Source organism: Mauremys mutica, chromosome 2 (assembly GCF_020497125.1).
Source record: "Mauremys mutica isolate MM-2020 ecotype Southern chromosome 2, ASM2049712v1, whole genome shotgun sequence".
In the NCBI taxonomy this organism is placed as follows: Eukaryota; Metazoa; Chordata; order Testudines; family Geoemydidae; genus Mauremys; species Mauremys mutica.
Window position 1 is genome coordinate 2,686,074 of NC_059073.1, and position 20,902 is coordinate 2,706,975.

At 48.1% G+C, this 20,902-nt stretch overlaps 1 protein-coding gene across 19 annotated transcripts in view; it reads right to left on the bottom strand.

Annotated features, from left to right (window-relative positions):
* The window catches only part of SCRIB (scribble planar cell polarity protein), a 222,903-nt gene that overhangs the window by 92,684 nt on the left and 109,317 nt on the right, over nucleotides 1-20,902 (bottom strand). For 10 of the 19 annotated variants that reach the window (XM_045003390.1, XM_045003386.1, XM_045003398.1 and 7 more), the window contains 5 exons: nucleotides 20,269-20,457; nucleotides 10,631-10,750; nucleotides 10,270-10,326; nucleotides 1,497-1,553; nucleotides 327-410 (listed from right to left, as the gene is read on the bottom strand). In XM_045003390.1, coding sequence (XP_044859325.1) covers nucleotides 327-410; nucleotides 1,497-1,553; nucleotides 10,270-10,326; nucleotides 10,631-10,750; nucleotides 20,269-20,457 — 507 coding nt within the window. Of the gene's footprint in view, nucleotides 1-326; nucleotides 411-1,496; nucleotides 1,554-2,090; nucleotides 2,163-10,269; nucleotides 10,327-10,630; nucleotides 10,751-20,268; nucleotides 20,458-20,902 lie in introns of those variants that run through there. The other 9 variants (XM_045003395.1, XM_045003384.1, XM_045003399.1 and 6 more) reach the window with 6 other exon arrangements.

A 20,902-nucleotide genomic window follows, 5' to 3' on the forward strand; every position in this document is an offset into this window, starting at 1 on the left:
ACACATGGAAGGTCCCAGATGTGGTGTGCCATGTCCTTTTGTGTGGCCTCCTGCCATTCCAGTTGGATCTGGGATTCTCCTCACTGTCCCATGTTGGTGGGTAGTGCTGTGCACCTTGTTTGCCACTAGCGGCTCCCCACCCCACCCAGGAGCCTACACCGAGCTCTGCCTGTGGTACTATCTGCTTCTCAGGGTCACAGGCCACGTCCTCATCAGGACACACTCTCCTTTCCTTCCCCCGGGACCTCTTTTATTGGCTGTCTCCATCCCTGGCCAGCCTCCAGCACAAGCCCATCCACAGTCTCAGCGAGGACCCCATCACTTACAGCACGGGTGACTCTTGGTAAGTTGTTGCTGGGCAAAGCTGCCAGGGTCCGATAGTCCAGTCGCAAAGGCTCACTGCTGATGTTCTGGAGAGGAATGAAAAACAGGGAGAAGTCAGGCCAGGAGTGGGTTAAGGGAAGAAGGAGGGATCAGGCCAAAGAAAGAGGGGAAACTCCTCCATGGGCCAAAGGGCCGATCAACAAGCAAGGCCTCATCTCCAGGGAAAACTCTCATTGCCTGGGAAAAAGTCCAGCCAGTGACCCAACCACTGTCACCTAGGAAACACTTTAGGCCTCAGCTTGGAAAAAAAGCAAGACACGGCACATGCCAACCCACTGTCTCCCAGGAAATGCCCTTGCCAGTGTTCCAAATCCCCATAATTTCTCCTGCCTCTCCTGTGCGTGCCTGACTTGAGGATTTCCCATTCATCCCTGAATGCCCCAGTCCCTGGTGCAGGGCTTCTCACAGACGGATACATTTTAAGGTAAGAAGGAACAATTAGATCATCTAGTCTCATCTCCAGAATGACACAGGCCATAAAAATTCACCTAGTTACGCCTGTATTGAGCCAATTGGTTTTTGACTACATCATCTTCCAGAAAGGCATCTAGTCTTCATTTGAAGACATCAGGCGATGGAGAATCCATTACTCCCTTTAGTAGTTTGTTCCAATAGTTAGTCTCGCTCATAGTTGAAATTTTTGCCTTATTTCTAATTTGACTTAGTCTGATTTCAGCAAGCGGCCATTGGTAATTGTTATGCCTTTCTACACTAGATTTTAGAGCTTTTTAATATCCAGTATTTTCTTCCCATGAAGGTTCTTATTTATTGTAATCAAGTCACCTCTCCATCTTCTTTTAGATAAGCTAACCAGATAGAGCTATTTAAGTCTCTCGCAGTGATGTTGTAGCCTTGTTTGTCCCAGGATATTAGACAGACAAGGTGGATGAGGGAATAACTTTCATTGGACCAATTTCTGTTGGTGACAGAGACAAGCTTCTCTGTGGACGCTCAAAAGTTTGATTCTCTCTCATCAACAGAAGTTTGTCCAATAAAAGACATTTCCTCCCCCACCTTCCCTCTTTCACAGTAAGGCATTTTCTACACCCCTTGAATAATGTTTGTGGCTCTCTTCTGCACCCCTACAATCCTCCTCCCACCAAGCTCCTCACCTCTGCCTCCTCCTCAAGGAGCTGCGTGGCTGCCTCCCGCTCCCTACGCATCCTCTCCTTCCATAAGAACAGGACAGAGTCAGAACAGCATCCAAGCAGCACAAGCAAAGAGAGAGGGAAAGGGGTCAGCACCACATGGGACAGTCCCTCCATCAAGGGGAGGACAGAGAGGTAGCAACCACACACAGCACAAGTTGGGCAGTTACCAGGGGAGGAAAGGGGAGCAGAGACCCCACACAGCACAAGCTGGACAGTTATCAGGGAAGGGGAGCAGAGATCTCACATAGCACAAGCCTGGAAGTTATCTGGAGGGAGGGAGAAAAGACCCCACATGGCGCAAGCTGGGCAATCATCAGGGGAAGGGAGACATGATAAGGCACTAGCCCCTTAGTGCCACCATCCTTCCAGGGGCAAGGAAAGGCAGGAACTATGGCAGAATAAGGACAGGCTTGAACTGAGCTGCTCAGTTCTCTGTCACTCAGCATACGGAGACCATGACTGAGTCTCACCTGGGTGGCAATGACTCAGCTCAAAGGGATCCCTCCCCCAACTCTGGGCCTGCATATGAAAAAGAGAGGTTACTTACCAGTAACTGTTGTTCTTTGAGAGTCACCTCTGTCCATTCATACTGGTGGGACTTGGCGCCCCGGGCTTCGAGCTGTGGAACTGCCATGAAAATCCATGTCCATTGGGAGAAGCACAAGAGATCTCCCGTGAGGGTGACCTCATTGCCCTGGTCTATACAAGGGAGTGCACCCCCAACCACCTCTGGCCCATCTCCCCAACAGCAGACCGCTGAAGTTCTACAGAATTCAAGGTAGAGGGGAAGGTGGACAGGTAGTGTAAATGCACAAAGGCAACTCTTTAAGAACAACAGCTACTGGTAAGTAACCTCTCTTTCCTCTTCTAGAGCCTCTGTGCTTTCCCACTTGCAGGCAATTAGCAAGCATTCAAAGGCATATAAGCACTCAAACCCCCATCTCCCAAACAGAGAGTTGGAGCATGATGGTAAGTTCAAAGAGTGGTGCCTGATGAACACATATACTGCTGCTTTGCACCCCTCCACCAAGGTAACCCGACTAAGGCAGACCAAGAATGCTGCAGTGGTTATCATGGAGCAGGTCTTTAAACCAGGAAGTACTGGTTTCCTAGCTAAGATGAGACTTAGGCCATGGCTACACTTGCAAATTTGCAGCGCTGCAGCAGGGTGTGAAAACACACCCTCTCCAGCGCTGCAAAGCGCCAGTGTGGTCAAAGCCCCAGCGCTGTACGTTATTCCCCACAGGGAGGTGGAGTACGGACAGCTTTGACTACACTTAGCGCTTCGAAGCACTGCCACGGCAGCGCTGCCACGGCAGCGCTTTGAAGTGCAAGTGTAGCCATAGCCAATATTTCATACATCTTCTTATTCAGTATGAAAGTGTCTGTTTGGTAATGGAATTCTCCTGGCGTTGCTCCCCATGCGCTATGAATATCCTGTTAGATTTTCTAAAAGACTTGGTCTTTTCCAGGCAAAAACAAAGCTCTCTCTTGTACATCTAGGACATGGAGATAAGTTTCCATGAATCGATGCTTGTGCCCAGCTCATCAAGTATCCATGACCTGTTCTCTTCATTATTTACCATTCCGCCAAGCTTTGTCTTGTCTGCAAACTTTATCAGTGATGATATTATGGTTTCTTCCAGGTCACTGATAACAATTTTAAATAGTGAGTGGCCAAGAACCAATTCCTGCAGGACCCCACTAGATATACACCCATTCGATGATGATTCCCCATTTACAATTACATTTTTATGTCCATCAGCTAGCCAGTTTTTAATCCATTTAATATATGCTATGTTAGTTCTGTAGTGTTCTAGGTTTTTAATCAATAATATCCTGAATTAACAAGTAAAATGCCTTACACAAATCTAAATATATTACATCAGTACTACAGTGGAGTCGCATCATAGGCGCATTTAACTTACGCAATTTTAACTATACGTGCTCGGCAAAACAAAACCAAAAAAGAGAAAAATAACAATTTAAATATTGTACCTGTAGTGTGGGTGATTCTGCCCGCCATTCCACTCAATGAGCGTTTGACTATATGCGATTTTTGCCTTACACACTGACTTCAGAACCTAACCCCCATTTAAGATGCGACTCCCCTGTATTACTTTTATGAACCAAACCTGGAATCTCATAAAAAAAAGCTAACAAATTAGTTTGACAAGATCTGTTTTCCACAAACCCATGCTGATTGGCATTAATTACATTACCCTCATTTAATTCTTTATTAATCGAGTCCCATATCAGCTGTTCCATTATTTTGCCTGGGATCGATGTCAGACTGATCGCCCAATAGTTACCCAAATCATCCTGTTAATGCTTTCTAAATATCGGTACTTCTGGAACTTCCCCAGTGTTCCAATAATTATTGAAAATCAACATTAATGGTCCAGCAACCTCCTCAGCCAGTTCTTTGAAAACTCTTGGATGAATTTAAAAATTTTAACTTTAGAAGCTGCTGTATAACATTCTCCTAAGTTACTACTGGAATGGAGAATTTCATCATCATTACATAATATAATATCCTCTGGTTTTTTCCAAATACAAACAACAATATTTATTGCACACTTCTGCCTTTTTTGCATTGTTGACAATTCTATAATTTCCTTCTACCAATGGATCAATACCATTGTCAGGATTCTTTTTTGTTTCTAATATACACTCTGCTGGCCACAGATTTTTCCTTTTGTTCTCTTATACATTTTCTACAATTTCTACTTCTGATTTATATTCCTAAGTATCGTGGGATTGCAATAGAAAGGCTTGGGGCCCTCTGAGAGCCAGAGTAGGCCACCTTAGCCAGCAGGTTATCTCCATATTGTGAGATAGAGTGTCTCTGGGTCGGGATGCAAAAATCCTCCCTTGCTGTTGCAAGAGGCATCTGGAGAGAGGCAGCAGATACAGCGCAGAAGATCTGGGTACCAGTCCTGACCAGGCAACATTGGGCCTATTAATATAATGTTGGCTTTGTCCAACCAGATCTGACTCTGAGTCTGAGGAGAATGGGAGAGAAGGCATATAGAAGTTGGCTCCAGTCCAGGAGAACCACATCCAAGATAAGACTTTTCTCTGTGCACTCCTGTGCAGAACACATGGCATCTGGTGTTATGTTCAGCTGTGAAGAGGTCTATTACAGGGTTACCTCATCTCTGAAATACCGCTTTATCCATCACTGGTTTAGGGCCACTGGTGCTGATTCTGAGACCTCCTGCTGAGCAAGTCTGCCTCCATGTTTTCCTCCCATGAAGTGCAGAACAACAGGGAAGATTTTGGATGCACCACAGCCATAATGTTCTTGCCTCGACTGATGACTGACAGGAATGCGCTCCTCCCTGCTTGCTGATGTAGTACATGGCTGTGGTGCTGTTGGTAAGCACCTATACTACATGATGTTGCAGGGACAGGTGACGGCTCTGAGAGACCATCATACTGTCCTGAACTCCAGTACATTGATATGGATTCTGGACATCCAGGGCTTCCATAGGCCAAATACTTTGAGGTCTTATAATGAAAACCTCAGAGGCATTGGTGGAGCATGTGAGGGTAGGGAAAAGCGAGTAAAGGGCATTTGCCTGAGGACATTGTCCCTGTTCTCTCACCACTGAAGCTGTTGGTACACTCAAAGAGGAATGGGCTGTGCCTATTCTGTGTGGCTTCTTGTCATCCAGAGCAGCAAGGGTCTCACATTCAGACAAGCAAAGGGTGCGATGTAGATCAATGAAGTTTCAGGCCTAGTAGTTGCAGGAAAAGTGTTGTGGTCTATATAAGTTGCTCATTGAGCATTGTTAAAGAGTCTCATATTTTGCAAAATCTCTCCTCTGGAAGAAAGGCTCTGCCTGAGTGCAGTCTAGGATGCTCCAGGTAAGGTGATACACTGTGCAGATTGAAGCAAGGATTTCTCCCAGTTGATTAACAGTCCTACTGACTGGAAGAAGTTGCTCACGTATTGGATTGCTGAGGCGAGACAGTCATCAAGGCATGAGTAGACGAGTGACAAGGTTTGAAGGGAGGGGATTGGGGGGATGGATTAGCGATGTGGTGCACATCAGTATGCAACTCTCAAACAGACCCTCAAAATCATTGTTGAGAGACTGATGCTGAGGGCTGTGAGGAGAAACGGCATGGGATCCTGCTCCTATACTGTTGAGGGTATTTGCCAACAGACAGTTTAGGAGGTGACCTATATCATCTATGAGACTGCATCCCTTGGTGTTGTGAGGAAAACAGAACGACAAGTAGAAAAACCTCACAGAATCATAGAATATTAGGGTTGGAAGAGACCTCAGGAGGTCATCTAGTCCAACCCCCGCTCATAGCAGGACCAACACCAACTAAATCATCCCAGCCAGGGCTCTGTTAAGATGGGCCTTAAAAACCTCTAAGGATGGAGATTCTACGAACTCCCTAGGTAAAGACGAGTTCTGTTTGCTCTCTGTGGCAGTGGTGAAGGAGCTGAGGTGGTGCATTCTCTTCTACAGAGTAAGACAAGGACGTCACCTCACACAAGAACACTCATGTAGCCCCCGCACCCCACTCCCCAACAGACATGGCCTTTCGAGGCAGTTCTGCAGCTCAACGAGTCAGACACCGAGTCTTACAGGTGTGATTGCACAGGTTCTTAAAGAAGGACTGGAGTTTAACATGCCCCACTCCTCCAGCTCAGCACAACAGAGCATTAAAATTACCAAAGCACACCTGTGTGCGCTGCTGGGAGAACAGGGCTGCCTCCTGGCCCTGCACCCTGCTGGTGAGCAGAGCCCCCGGGGGCTGGAATGTGTGGAAGATTACTGCGGCTGCAAAGGTGTGATTTCTAGTTTAAATTAAGTGTGCATTTGGCGACTGCAGATTCTACATGCCTATGCTCTCAATTTATATTCCTAAATTTGTGGCACTTTTACTGCTTTGTCTCCAAAGAGTAATAAAGGGAACACTTCAGAAGAAAGGTGTAGCTCTCCCAGGGAGGAAATGCCATCACCTGAAGGTAAATGACACTTAAACAAACTCACAAGGGGTACAAGCATCATGCACAGTGCAACAACAAACCCTCTATGGTTGATAAGTCAAGAGTGTGGACTCTCTGACCCTGGAAAACTATGCATGTGGCAGCCCTGCAGGTGTCAGGATAGGGACAGGTCAAGAGCTGGCTGCAGAAATTGACACGGTCTGACTAAGCTGTAGACCTGCCAAGAAGCAGTAAGGAAATGCTAGGGAGCCCCTAATACAAGGGAACCCCCATCCTCCTTTTTATTCAAGTCTTCTTTAAAACTTTGCTTCTGTGCAGTCAATCATAGTCATAGACTATAAGACCAGAAGGGACCATCGTGATTGTGACACACTATACCTCAGGGGAGCGCCCTGTAACCCCCATATTCATCATTTGTGTATAATTCTGATATTTCATATAAAGCATGCCATGTGAAGTATCGTGGGAAAGATTATGATCTGCTGAAACCCACTGTTCTACCTAATATGTGTATCATTAATGCATATAAAATTATAAGAATTGTGTTGTATGGTTTTCACTAAAATATGCTGTTGGTTTGGGAAGCGCACAGATACTAGCTCTCCAGAGACAATGACAAGGGAAGTAACCAACACCCAGGTGGGTGCTGAACAAACATCACCAACCATTGTCCAGCAAGGGACTTACAATTCAATAAAAGCAGCAAAGAATCCTGTGGCACCTTATATACTAACAGACGTTTTGCAGCATGAGCTTTCATCCGAAGAAGTGGGTATTCACCCACGAAAGCTCATGCTGCAAAACGTCTGTTAGTCTATAAGGTGCCACAGGATTCTTTGCTGCTTTTACAGATCCAGACTAACACGGCTACCCCTCTGATACTTTACAATTCAATGACTCACTTGCATAAGGCCACACCAGGGGAATTGCTCAACCTTGCCTGGTGACTCAGCAATGCCCCCAGACATGCCTGGGCTTGTGTTCTCCAAGCACGTGGACTAAAGGTATAAAACAGAACACAAGGGCCCATGCTTGGCCTTTCTCCTGACCCCGCCTATGCTGCAAGCAACAAACACTCTCAGAAGACTGAAGGCTCCAATAGAGGAGACTGGCCCAGGTTTCAAGGGTGAAACCTGTGTACTATGAACTGCAATATCCAGTGGGATGAGAAAAACTGCTTCATCTAGGTGTTGCCCAGTCTAATAGGGTTGAGAGTTTAGACTGTGGGCTTATATTTTATTTTGGTAACTAACTCTGACTTTTTGCCCATCACTTATAATCACTTATAATCTATCTTTTGTAGTCAATAAACTTGTTTTCCTGTTTATTTTTACCAGTGAGTTTGCCTGAAGTGTTTGGTAAATCTGTTCAGGTTTACAAAGGCTGGTGTATATCCACTTTCCATTGATGAAGTGGTGAACCAATTAAAAAACTTGCACTGCTCATCCTGAGCAGTACAATACGGTATATTCCTGAGGTATAAGGCTGGGAGCTGGGGGAATTGGGCTGATGCCTTTCTCTGTGTGATTCATGAGTGGCTTTGGGAGCATTCATGCAATCTAGCTGGGTGTGGGGTTCCATGTGCGGTTGTGCTGAGTGATTACAGAACCTGGAGGGGTTTGCTGCTTGTCACTAGAAAAGCACTGTGAGACACAGCCCAGGCTGGAGAGTTAAGGTGGAACAGCGATCCCACACTCCCAGGCTACACCCCGGGGATCCTGTCACAGTGATTATTGAGTCTGACCTCCTGCACATCGCAGGCCACAGAACCCCACTCCTGTAATAGACCCTTAATCTCTGGCTGAGTTACTGAAGGCCTCAAATCATGATTTAAAGACTTCAAGTTACAGAGAATCCACCATTTACTCTAGATTAACCGAGCAAGTGACCATGCCCCATGCTGCATAGGAAGGGCACCAAGATGAGAGAATAAATGGTTATATATTATTTTAAAATTAAGATTATTGGTGCCATAGGCCTAAAATCACCAAAGTGAATCTGATTCCTGAAATCAGATTCAAAAGTCTGTTGTTCAGACCCTCATAATCTGATTCCCTTAACAGTTTAGGATTTTGGTCCAAATCTTCAAAGCAATTGATGGGTCAAAAAGTTCCAAAAAGTGTTCAGGCATCAGTTTGGGATTACTGTAGCTGTCACAATCATTTCTTGCTCCTGAACTGGTTTCAACCACAGCTTGATTTGGATTTTGCCTTCTGACTTGGACACTGAAATCAGACCCTTGGTATCGATCCTGGCCTGGAACCTGACTACGCACTCCTACACTACTCCCTGCTTCAGGTTTGCCCCTGCTCCTGATTGGTCCTGATTGCCTGTGGTGGGATCCTGACGCCCTGGTTCTTGTGTTATGTGAAGGTGTAATTAACACTTCCTTATTCACTTTCTCCACTCCATTCATGATTTTATAGACCTCCATCATATCCCCTCCTTACTCATCTCTCTTCTCAGATGAACAGTCCCAGTCTTTTTAATTGCTCCTCATATGGAAGCTGATCCATCTCCCTAATCATTAAGGCTAAGATTTTGTCATGGTTATTTTTAATAAAAGTCACAGACAGGTCACGGGCAACAAACAAAAATTCATGGATGCCATGAGCTGTCTGTGACTTTTGCTGCTGCTATGGCTCCATGGTTTCTCCTGCCACCATGGTGGCTGGGAGCTGTGGGGTTCCCCTCCCCCTGCGCACACGGGAACCCTGAAGAGGCTGTCGCCTGTTGCTGGAACCCTGCAGGAGGACCCTGAGGAGGCCCTTGCCCGTCGCTGGAACCTTGAACCTTGCTGGGGTCCCTCTGGCTGTCATCTCCAGTCCTGCAGCCCCAGGGGCCAAAACAGAAAATGTTACGGAGTTCTCTGCAAGTCATGGATTCCGTGACCTCCATGACATAAATATAGCCTTACTAATCATTTTTGTTGCCCTTCTCTGTACCTTTTTCCAATTCTAATGTATCTTTTTTTATGTGGGGTGACCAGAACTGTATACAGTATTTGAGGTGTGAGCATACCATGGATTTATATAGTGGCATTATGGCATTTTCTGTCTTATTATCTATCCCCTTCCTAATTGTTCCTGACTGCTGCTGCACACTGAGCAGATGTTTTCAGACATCTATCCACAATGACTCCAAGTTCTCTTTCTTGAGCAATAATAGCTCATTTAGACGCCATCATTTTGTATGTATAGTTGGGATTATTGTTTCCAATGTGCATTACTTTGCACTTAAATAGGTAAAGGACTGTTTGAATTGAGATGCAGCATTTTGAACCAGGACCTGCAGTTGTGTCTCTTTAAAATATGGGCGGATACGAGTTGTGTGTTCCCACCTTTGACTTTACCAGCGGTGTGCAGTTAATGGTGCTGTTTGGAGAGAACTGATCATCTTGGGGCTCCCATCTAATCCAAAGAACAGAGGCTTCTGCTCCTACAGCGGGGGCCTGTCTTGTGACTGAGGCATAAGTACAATGAAGTGCAGCATGAAATGATGTTACAGATGCTGGAATAGTCCCAATGAAGCAAGAGAAAAGAGGTATGGGAAGACAAAAAAAAGAGGGGCTGGAGAGATGGGGATATGGGGATATTGGTGATCAGAGAGAGCTGATACACCCAAGGTGAGGAGAGGACCCAGAGCTTCCTGTGGGAAGTAGTGCTCTGGTTAGGGCAATTCTGCAGCATTTCCCTCAGAACTCATCACCTTGGACAAGACATTGTCAAGGTCAGAATGTCAGTGTGAAAATGCTCTCACCACTTTCTCCATTTCTTCTCTCTCCCACTGAGTCGCCTCCCTCACCATCTCCATCTCCTGGGAACAAAGGGGAAGATCAGAGGGCCAGATCCTCAAATGACCCCTGCCCTAGGGGCAGCACCATCACCCCCATAGGAGAAGATATGAGAGTCACATCCCTGAGCACTTTTGGGAGAAGCATTACCACTTTTCCAATCCTATGGAAACAGCAGGTGCACAGGTGCTATGGGGAAGAGTGAAATCTTCTACCAGGAGACCCATCCACCATGGCACAGGCTCCATAGGCCAAAGCAAAACACTGCAGAGCTTCAGAGATCATTCTGCCCCTTCCCATTCTCCTGAAGGTAGTTATAGCACCCACCTTTTGTAGGATCTCCAGCTCCTCTGGGGTCAAGTCACGGTCAATGGAGGAGATGCTCTCCAGGCTGTTCTTGCGGCCAATGCCAGCCGCAAAGGGGTTGGCAATGATTCCTGGGGACATCTGCAAAAAAGAAGATAACATCACATGTCAGGAACACCCAGTGCCTTAGACCACAGAGACCCCCACCTGTCCCCTGGGTACTCAGAGCACAGAGAAGATCTTGCCCCACAGACTACAGTCATGTACCTCTTCAGACCCTCCCCATCCCCTAGGGTACCCAGACCACAGAGACCATCTCACCCATGTGCACAAGGGCATTCAGAATATGGAGACAAACATGACAACCCCAGTGTCAAACAGGTACATTTTGAGAAAGGGTTCTGACTTGCCGAGGTACCCTCACACGATTTGAGGGGCTGGGGGAGCAGAGGGATTCTGAGCAACCCTGGCCCCTCACAAGGAAGGAGGATGTCAGATGGGAGGCCTGACACAGCCAGGCCCAAACAGGTATGTCACCCAGTCTACCATCTTCTCAAGATTTCACAGAGGAGGGTCATGTGTGGCCTCCGCCAAAAACTAAGAAGTAGCTGATTGTCATGGTTATTGTGAGATCTTTGTATGGGAAACAATTTTAGAGCTATGTAACATGTAGAGCTGGGGTAGTCAATAGGCAGACCACAGGCCAAATCTGGACTGCCAGCCGCTTTTGAATGGACCCCGAAATCTTTTTATTTACTTATTGTTATCAATATTGGGTTTTTTTAATTTCCTCTGGAGTCTGGACCTTGACTATACCTTGACCAAGACATTTGGACCTTGACAAAACATAATTGACTACTTGTGATGTAAAGTATTATGTTTCAGATCTGTTGGGAATGAGTGTATCACCTGAAGCAGGTGAGACTCTTTGGTATTACCCTTGGCCCCTCATGGCAGTGGTAGGAGGCTCTGACTGACCCTGGCCTCTCATGGGGTGAGAAGAGGGGGCTCTGAGTGGCCCTGGCCCTTCGTTAAGCATGGGGAGGAGGCTCTGATTAGTCCTGACCCCTCGTGGCAGGGGAGAGGGGCTCTGACCGTCCCTGGTGCATCACAGGGCAGGGGGAGGGGCTCTGACCGTCCCTGGCCCCTCGTGGCGGGGGGATTGGGGGACCCAGAGACAGCTCCTCAGCTGTCAGCAGTGACAAAGGAACTGAGTGACAGGGGAGCAGCAACACTGCTGTACCAGCAGTTGGGCCATACCACTCAGCTGGCAGCGTTGGAATGTTCCACCTGTTGACATTGGGCGGGGGAAGGGGAGTTCTCCTAAACTCTCTAGCAGTGTGATTTGCAGCCCGTCTGGCACTGGATGCCAAAGACCTCTGAGTGCGTCTGCTGTGGCGATGTCTGTCTAGGCCCTGCACGCCCAGCAGTCTGTGCTGGGGAGGTGTGTACCAGGGAGGGTCGGGCTTGGGGGAGCAAGAGCCATTCAGTAACTCTGCAGGGTGCAGGTCCATGTCTGTGTAAGGATGACTGTGAGTGTGCTCCCTGCAGACCTCCCCTGCACCTGCCAAGGGCATTGTGCCACCTGGGCAGCACTGGGAGAATGTGCACTCTGAGGCCAGATTTCCTCACACAGCACGTTTGCCCTTGAAGTTACCAGCCCTGACTTATACCTTCCATCTTCGTCACTGATAGCTTTTCCCCCGGACTGATGAGGAGTGAAACACCAAGCTGGGCACTGACTTCTTGTAGGTCTCTGTCTTGTGCAGGTATATTTTGATTACTCTTCCAACAGTTATGCCGTGCCACGTGATTTCAGTATTGGGACAGGATGGCAGCAATAGAAACGGTTACTTCCTGTAACGGTGGTTCTGCAAGATGTGATGCAGATATGTATTTCCACTTAGGTGTGTGCACACCCAGTGCTGGAGCTGGAGAAGTTTGCTTGCATCTCAAGGCAATAGCCCCTCCCCTAACCATATGAGGCGGTGGCCTGACCCTCCTCAGTTCCTTTGCATCAAACACCAAGATGAGACTCTGATGCAGAGGGGCGGGGGGGGTGGAATTCACATCTGCAACACATCACGAAGAACCACAGTTACATGAAATCACCGTTTCTTCTTCTTTCAGTAGATGCAGCTGTGTATTACACTTAGGTGACGCACAAGCAGTACACCCCCAGGAGGTGGAGCTCAGAGTCTATGTAAGCAAGAATCATAGACCATCCTATCAAAGCTTGCTCTGCCCTGGATGATGCAGTGATGGCATAATGGTTCATGAATGTAGCTATGGATGACCATGTAGCAGCCCTGCAAATATCCAATATGGAAATATCACTGAGGAAAGCTATGGACATTGCTTGTGCTCTTGTAAAATGAGCTCACACCCACTGAGGAGGCGTAGCCAAAGCTATTTCATATGCCGTCTTGATGCAGGATGTCTTCCGTTTAGAGACTGTCCGTGAAGAGACTGCCTGACCTTTCATGTGATCTGCATATGACACAAACAGGCAAAGTGAAGCACAAAACGGTTTAGTCCTGTTCAGATAGAAGGCTAGATGTGGCCTGACATCTAATGGATGGAGACACCGCTCCTCCAGAGATGGATGTGGTTCAGGGAAGAACACCGGTAAATATACAGCCTGGTTCAAATGAAACTGAGAAACCACTTTAAACAACAATTTTGGGTGTGGTCATAAAGTCACTTTGTCTCTGGAGAACTGTGTATTCACTGCTGGGGAACTCCAGATGGGTTCACATCAGAGCCTGCAACTCACAGACTCTTCTTGTGGATTTTATCTGTACCAGGAATGCAATTTTTGACACAAATGTGGAAAGGGACAAAATATGGGCTTGAACAGAGGTCCCATCAAAGCAGCTCCATCCGTGTTAAAGTCTCACACAGGAACTGACTCTCGGATCAGAAGATGTAGACAAAGGAGCCCTTTTAAGAATCTTGTTATCATTGCATTGGAAAAGACTGATCTTCCCTGAATGGGGGATGAAAGCCAAATAAGTCACCAGGACCAGATAGGATTCATCCAAAAGTTCTGAAGGAACTCAAATGTGAAATTGCAGAAATACTAACTGTAGTCTGTAACCTATCATTTAAATCAGCTTCTGTACCAAATGACTGGAGGATAGCTAACGTAATGCCAATTTTCAAAAAGAGCTCCAGAGGTGATCCCAGCAATTACAGGCCAGTAAACCTGACTTCAGTACTGGGCAAACTGATTGAAACTATAGTAAAGAACAAAATTGTCAGACACATTGATGAACATAATTTGTTGGGGAAGAGTCATCATAGTTTTTTGTAAAGGGAAATCATGCCTCACCAATCTACTAGAATTCTTTAAGGGGGTTAACAAGCATGTGGACAAGATGGATCCAGTGGATATAGTGTACTTAGATTTTCAGAAAGACTTTGACAAGGTCCCTCACCAAAGGCTCTAAAGCAAAGTAAGCTGTCATGGGATAAGAGGGAAGGCCCTCTCATGAATTGGTAACTGGTTAAAAGATAGGAAACAAAGGGTAGGAATAAATGGTCAGTTTTCAGAATGGAGAGAGGTATACAGTGGTGTCCCCCTGTGGTCTGTACTGGGCCCAGTCCTATTCAACATATTCAAAAATGATCTGGAAAAGGGGGTAAACAGTGAGGTGGCAAAATTTGCAGGTGATACAAAACTACTCGAGACAGATAAGTCCCAGGCAGATTGTGAAGAGCTACAAAAGGATCTCTCAAAACTAGGTGAGTGGGCAACAAAATGGCAGATGAAATTCAGTGCTGATAAATGCAAAGTAATGCATATTGGAAAACATAATCCCAAGTCTACGTACAAAATGATGGGTCTAAATTAACTGTTACCACTCAAGAAAGAGATCTTGGAGTCATCGTGGATAGTTCTCTGAAAACATCTACTCAATGTGCAGTGGCAGCCAAAAAAGCAAACAGAATGTTGGGAATCATTAAGAAAGGGACACATAATAAGACAGAAAATATTATATTCCCTCTATATAAATCTATGGTACGCCCATCTTGAATACTGTGTGCAGATGTGGTCGCCCCATCTCAAAAAAGGTTTATTGGAATTGGAAAAGGTTCAGAAAAGGCAACAAAAATGCTTAGGGGTATGAAACGGTTGTCATATGAGGAGAGATTAATAAGACTGGGACTTTTCAACTTGGAAAAGAGACGACTAAGGTAGGAAGTAGCCCAGGGAAACCAGACTTCAGTTGGGCGGTATTGTGGTTTAACAGCCAGTCAGCATGTTGCGGGAGGATCCCTGCTGACCCAGAGGCGGGACATCCCGCCATTGTTAGTGCCCTGGGCTGGGACGTAGTGGAGTCTGGTGGGCCTGCATCCCCCAATGCCTGACACCCCACCCCTGGGGTGGCAGCCTCCCCACCATAGGCCATGAAGCCTGCGTTTGTCTGTTGCCTGCCAGATCCAGGACGACAGCCTGATTGTTAGCTCTCCCCTGCCTAAGGGTTGGAGCTTTATTGTGTTGCCCGATTACAGGCCTGAGCCTAAAGACTGCTCATTAGCTCAGCCCCGCCTGAGGGCAGAGCCGATAGACTGCCTGAGGGCCTATTGACTGTTTGGGGTTCCACCCTGTTATGAAAGACAAGACACTAACGCCTATTCTGCTAATTCCCCTGACACTAGGCTGTGATCCAAGCAATGCAGTGAGGCAGTGTGGCCTTCCTCCAAACCAGAGGGGGTAGGGACGACTGCGACACTACTACAGGCCCCAATGAACTCAATTTTCTGAGTGGGAGCCAACACTGACTTTCCGGTGTTTAGCATCAGACCAAGACAGTCAAGCAAGTGCAGTGTGATGCCAACATGAGCAAGAAGTTCCACTCTGGATCTGCCCTTCAGTAACCAGTCATCCATATGCAGGACTGTGTGAATTCCTTTCTTCCTGAGATATGCCATGACAACAACCATGCATTTGGTAAAAACCCAGGGGGCAGAAGAAAGGCTGAATGGGAGCACTTTGTACTGAAAATGGTGCTCCGCCGCGACAAACTGAAGGAACTGTCTGTAGTGAAAGTAGGCATCCTGAATGGCCAGAGCAGAAAACCAGTCATTCTGAGACAATGCAGCAAGGACAGTCGATAGAGTGACCACTCGGAATCTCATGACCCCATATATTTGCTGAGGCCACGAAGGCTGAGCATGGGTCTTATCCCTCCTGTGGCTTGGGCACCAGAAAGTACTGGAAGTAGAAGCCATGACCCTGGTGTTCTGGCGGAAGCTTCTCCACTGCTCCCAAAGCCAGCAGAGAGCAGACTTGCTCAAGGAGCAGTATCTCATGAGAGGAGTCCCTGAAGAGAGACAGGGAAGGAGGGTGGGGAGGAGCTGTGGAGAGAAACAGGATGTCATAGCCTGATCTGGTGGTGCTTAGGAATCAGTTGTTGGTGGTGATCGAGCCTCAAGCATTGTGAAAGCAGTCAGCCTGTCCCCAAAGAAGGGGAATAGGGCGAGAGGAGCAACGATTGGAACGGTGCTCTGCACCAAGGAGTCAAAATGGGCAATTGGAGGGCACCAGGGGAGGGCATGAGGACTGGCCAAACCCCAAGCCCAACTGCTTCATCCTGTGGGATCTCTTTCCCTTTCTGGGGTAGCCCCTTGTCTCGGAAGAGGGGAGAGCTGGCCAAACAGGTGATGCGGACAATCCTGCTGCTGGTGTTGCTCTTGAATACCACAGTGGCGCAGCTGCACCGCTGGCGTATACACTCCAAGGACTGCAGGATAGCCCTTGAGTCCTTGAAGGAGTGCAGCATCTCAAATGTCTTGTCTGAGAACAGCACTGGGCTGAAGGGCAAATCCTCACTGGCTTGCTGGACAGTGGGGACAATACCTGAATTCTGCAGCCAGGAAGCCCTCCTCATGGTGACCACGTAGGCCATCACCCTGGCCAAGGTGTCCACAACGTCTAGGATGGACTGCAAGGATGCCTTAACCACCAAGCATCCTTTGGTGACAAATGCCCGAAATTACTCTCGCAAGGCCTCAGGCAGCTGGTCTGTGAATTTCGACACAGATGTCCAGTTCATAAAATCATACTTGGACAGCAAGTCTTGCTAATTAGCAATTAGCATCTGTAAGGCAGATGAGGTATAAATCTTCCTGCCCAGGACGTCCGATCATTTAGAGTCCCTATCCTTGGGGATGGACTTAACCCAGCCCTGCTGGGCTCTGTTCACCATGGTTACAACCAGAGAATTTGGGGCTGAATGGGAGTAAAAACCCTCAAATCCCTGCACAGGAAGGAAGTAGCGCTTTTCCATGCACTTAGCCACAGGTGGTACTGAAGCCAGTATGCTTCGGAGGGCCTTACCTGGTCCCAGGAGGGAGGGTGACTCTCCCCATTAATAGGGAGGGTGACTCTCCCAGGGGCAGACAGCTGCAGGATATCCACTAATTTGTGGGTGTCCTGCAAGAACTCCTCTTGGATACCTAGGGAAGCAGCAAAGCATTACAAAAGAACTTGGTACACTTTGAAACCCCCTGGTACTGAAGGGGAGGAAAAGCCCGGCAGCATGGAAATCATTTGGAAACAAAGACAAGGCCATCAACTTGAGCCAGAGCCAGATCCTTTTCCAGGGCTGATGGGCCGAGACAGGATGACTCTGTAGGCTCTGCAGAGAGAAGGCAAGTGTGGTAAGAAAGAACTGAGGGGCGTAGGGATGGCACCACCTCATATAGTCAGGGGAGGGGACATGGCCATGAGGTCCTAGAGAGCAAAACTCTCTGGCTGTGGTGCACTGGGTGTGCCCACACCTAAGTGGAATGCACGGCTGCATTACTCGAAGAAGAAGCCTCTCTTGTGCTCTATCAGAGAGGGTTACCTTAAGAAAGGGTTGGTTCTGAGGACCACCTCATCCCAATGGAAAGTGCGGTTCTGAGGCTCCATGGGTAAAACTCCTTTTTCCAGCCTCAGACCCTGACCATGAAAAAATACAGCAGTGCTCACTTTAGCAGCTGGAACATAGCTCTTGTCTGTACCTGGGGAACACAGTTCAGGCTCCAGGTACCGATCACATGGCTGAAAGGGGGCTTTATCAATGATGCTATCCTCCGAATCTCATGTGTCAGTGGCTATTAATTGGCAGAGGCCTTTTGCAGATAATCACACTTATAGTAGCCACAAGGAAGGATGGCCTAATGGATAAGACCTTGTGCTGGGAAGCAGAAACCCTGGGTTCAATCTCCAGATCTGCTACACTCTGTATGAGCTTGGGCAGGTTGCTCCCCCCAGTTCATGTCTCAGCTCTCCATCTCTAATGGTATCAGGATAGATGTGCGAGATGCAGATCTATTATGGCAATGGAGCCGATCACAGTGCCTAGATAGAGAGAAATGTGCTTTTCCAAGGCTCATGGATAAGCTGTTTTGTAGTAACTGCTGAATGTGCATGCAGGACATGTGGAACTGATTGATTTCTTCCTGGAAAGCAGAAGCATGTCAGTGACAGGATTCTAGGAACCTCAGTTCCAGCGGGCTGAGGTTTGGGTGGCTACTGGCACATATGTCAGAAGTTCTCTGACTTAAGCAGCATTCCTTGGGGTATAGTCTGCATCAGGATTGGGTCAAACATTCACAGACCCTGTGGCCAGTCAGGGCAGCCATTGTTAGCATGCTTTGTTCTCCATCTTCTCCATTGTCCTGCCAGGCATGGTCTCAGAGAGAGACCAACAGCAGCTCTGGGAACATGTCTGGGACAGTTCTTATTGCTGATTCCGAATGGTGCTGCCTGGCCAAAAGCCTTTGTCTCTTACTGTTTGACAAACACATGGAGGATTTGCGACTCCAAAGATCCAGAGGAGGCTGTGAGGCACAGCTTCCCTGGTGCTAACCCTAGCTTTGCTGAGCCACTTCGACACCAAGTTCACCTTCCCCGATATACCAGACCCAAATTGATTGCAAGCAGGGCAATGATCTAGCCTCCTGGCGCAGTGCTGGTGTCTTTGTGTCCCTGTCTGCTCACGTATGCCATTGCCATGGTATTGTCAGTGCAGCTCTCCCCTCTCCTCCATCCCAATCAATTCATGCCCCTTTTTCACTCTTGGCCCATTCCCCATTGCCTGTGTCACTCAGTCACTTGGGAGGAACGATCCCATCTGTGGAGACCAGTGCAGGTTGTTACAACTGTTCTGACTCCAAGATTAGGTGAGAAGTGATGATTCATAAATCTGCCTCTCCACTAGTCTCCCTTCATCTGCTTTCAGCCCGTCTCATATCTCCTCCTGGATATCTCATCATGGCCCATCAGGAGCTCCTGATCTTCCCTCCCAGATCTTCCCTCTCCACACCTTCACTGTCACTGTGCACAGTGCCACCAGCCTCCCTGATACTCAGGCCTCCAAAGTGGGGATAGCTTTGGTTCTGCCATCTCTCTAGCTCCCCATGGTCGGGCCAAGATCAAATCTTTCCCTTTTGTCCACCAAAACATCTCTGAGATCCAACCTTCTCTTCCTGTCCATGAAGCTAATACTCCCATCTTCATCACTGCAGCCTCCTTCACATCCACCACCCCTCTCTGGTCTTTAAAAAACTTGGCTGCTAAGATCATCTTCTTTGGCTGTTGCTCTGACCATCTCACCCCCTTAATGAATCCTCCCCTGGCTCCCATATATCACCTTCACCACTGTCCTTCCATACTTATCTACTCTTGTCTTGAATCATATTGTCCCTGACTCCTCAACTTCACCAGCAATGCAGCCCCCACTGACTGTGGCCAGCTTCTCTCACAGACCTGGACCTTCATTCATGCTGCCCTATAGACACAGAACACCTTCCCCAAACTCTGTCCTGCTTCAAATCCCCCTCTAGCCCTGCCTGTGGCTGCACCACTCATGAGAAATGAGTTAAGATGGGTTAAGGGTTGCTGCTGCATAGCAGGGCTTTCTGCTCTCTGTGCCTTTCTGGAAGGTGGTATTTCAAAAATTCGACATTAAAGTGTAGAAACACAAGAATCATAGAATATCAGGGGTGGAAGGGACCTCAGGAGGTCATCTAGTCCAACCCCCTGCTCAAAGCAGGACCAATCCCCAACTAAATCATCCCAGCCAGGCCTTTGTCAAGCCTGACCTTAAAAACCTCTAAGGAAGGAGATTCCACCACCTCCCTAGGGAACCCATTCCAGTGCTTCATCACCCTCCTAGTGAAATAGTGTTTCCTAATATCCAACCTAAACCTTCTCCACTGGAAGTTGAGACCATTGCTCCTTGCTCTGTCATCTGCTACCACTGAGAACAGTCTAGAGCCATCCTCTCTGGAACCCCCTTTCAGGTAGTTGAAAGCAGCTATCAAATCCCCCCCTCACGCTTCTCTTCTGCAGACTAAAAAATCCCAGTTCCCTCAGCCTCTCCTCATAAGTCATGTGTTCCAGCCCCCTAATCATTTTTGTTGCTCACTTCAGGCAACATTCCCCACACAGCACCCCAGACACCTTATCTCTGCCCTCTGGGGGTGCCAACATAAGGACTCACTGCACTGTAGGTGTCGGCCTGGGGTGGGGTGTCACTTTGTGGCAGTTGTGAGGGTCACTCCATACATACATGAAGACAGTGTTTTTATGGAGGAATCTGTCCGCCACAGGGCTCCTCCTGGCACTGGCCTTACCCTGCGCCCCTCCCCCAGGCTCTCACCTCAATGGCAGCTGCGGCCTTGGGATCAAAGCCATCACACACAAGCACAAGGAGCTTGTCACCCACACTGCGTAGGATCTGCACTGCCTCTGTGTGCGTCATTCCCAGCAGGCTCTGGTGATTCACCTCCAGGATCCGCAGCCCCACCTTCAGCCGGCCATCCCTGGCAGCAGCCCCAGAGGAACTCACCTGGAAGGGACAAGAGGGCTGAGAATGGGGAGGGGGACAAGAAGAATGCGCAGGGAGTCGGGGGAGGGAAGGGAGTGGAAGAGAGGACACTACATGCAGGCCGTAGGGAAAGGAGGTGCCCACGTGTTTATGCATGGGGGAAGGGAAGGATAATGAGCACAAGAGATATGTCGGGGTTGGGAAAGGAGAGCACTTACGCAATTCCTTGGGGAGAGTGGGAAAGGGGAGTGATTGTATGCCATTCCTGGGGCAGGGAGTGGGCAGGGAGAGGGATCACACGTGATTTCTCAGACAGCACATACACGCGTGACTCCTCAGCATGGTGGGGGGAGGGGCTCGTGCATGACAGCACAACGGCAGGCATAGGGGGAGTGCCTGCCCATGATGCCAGGGAGAGCGCTCGCCCACAACTCCTCAGCGCGCAGGGGGTGGGGAGCAGTCACCC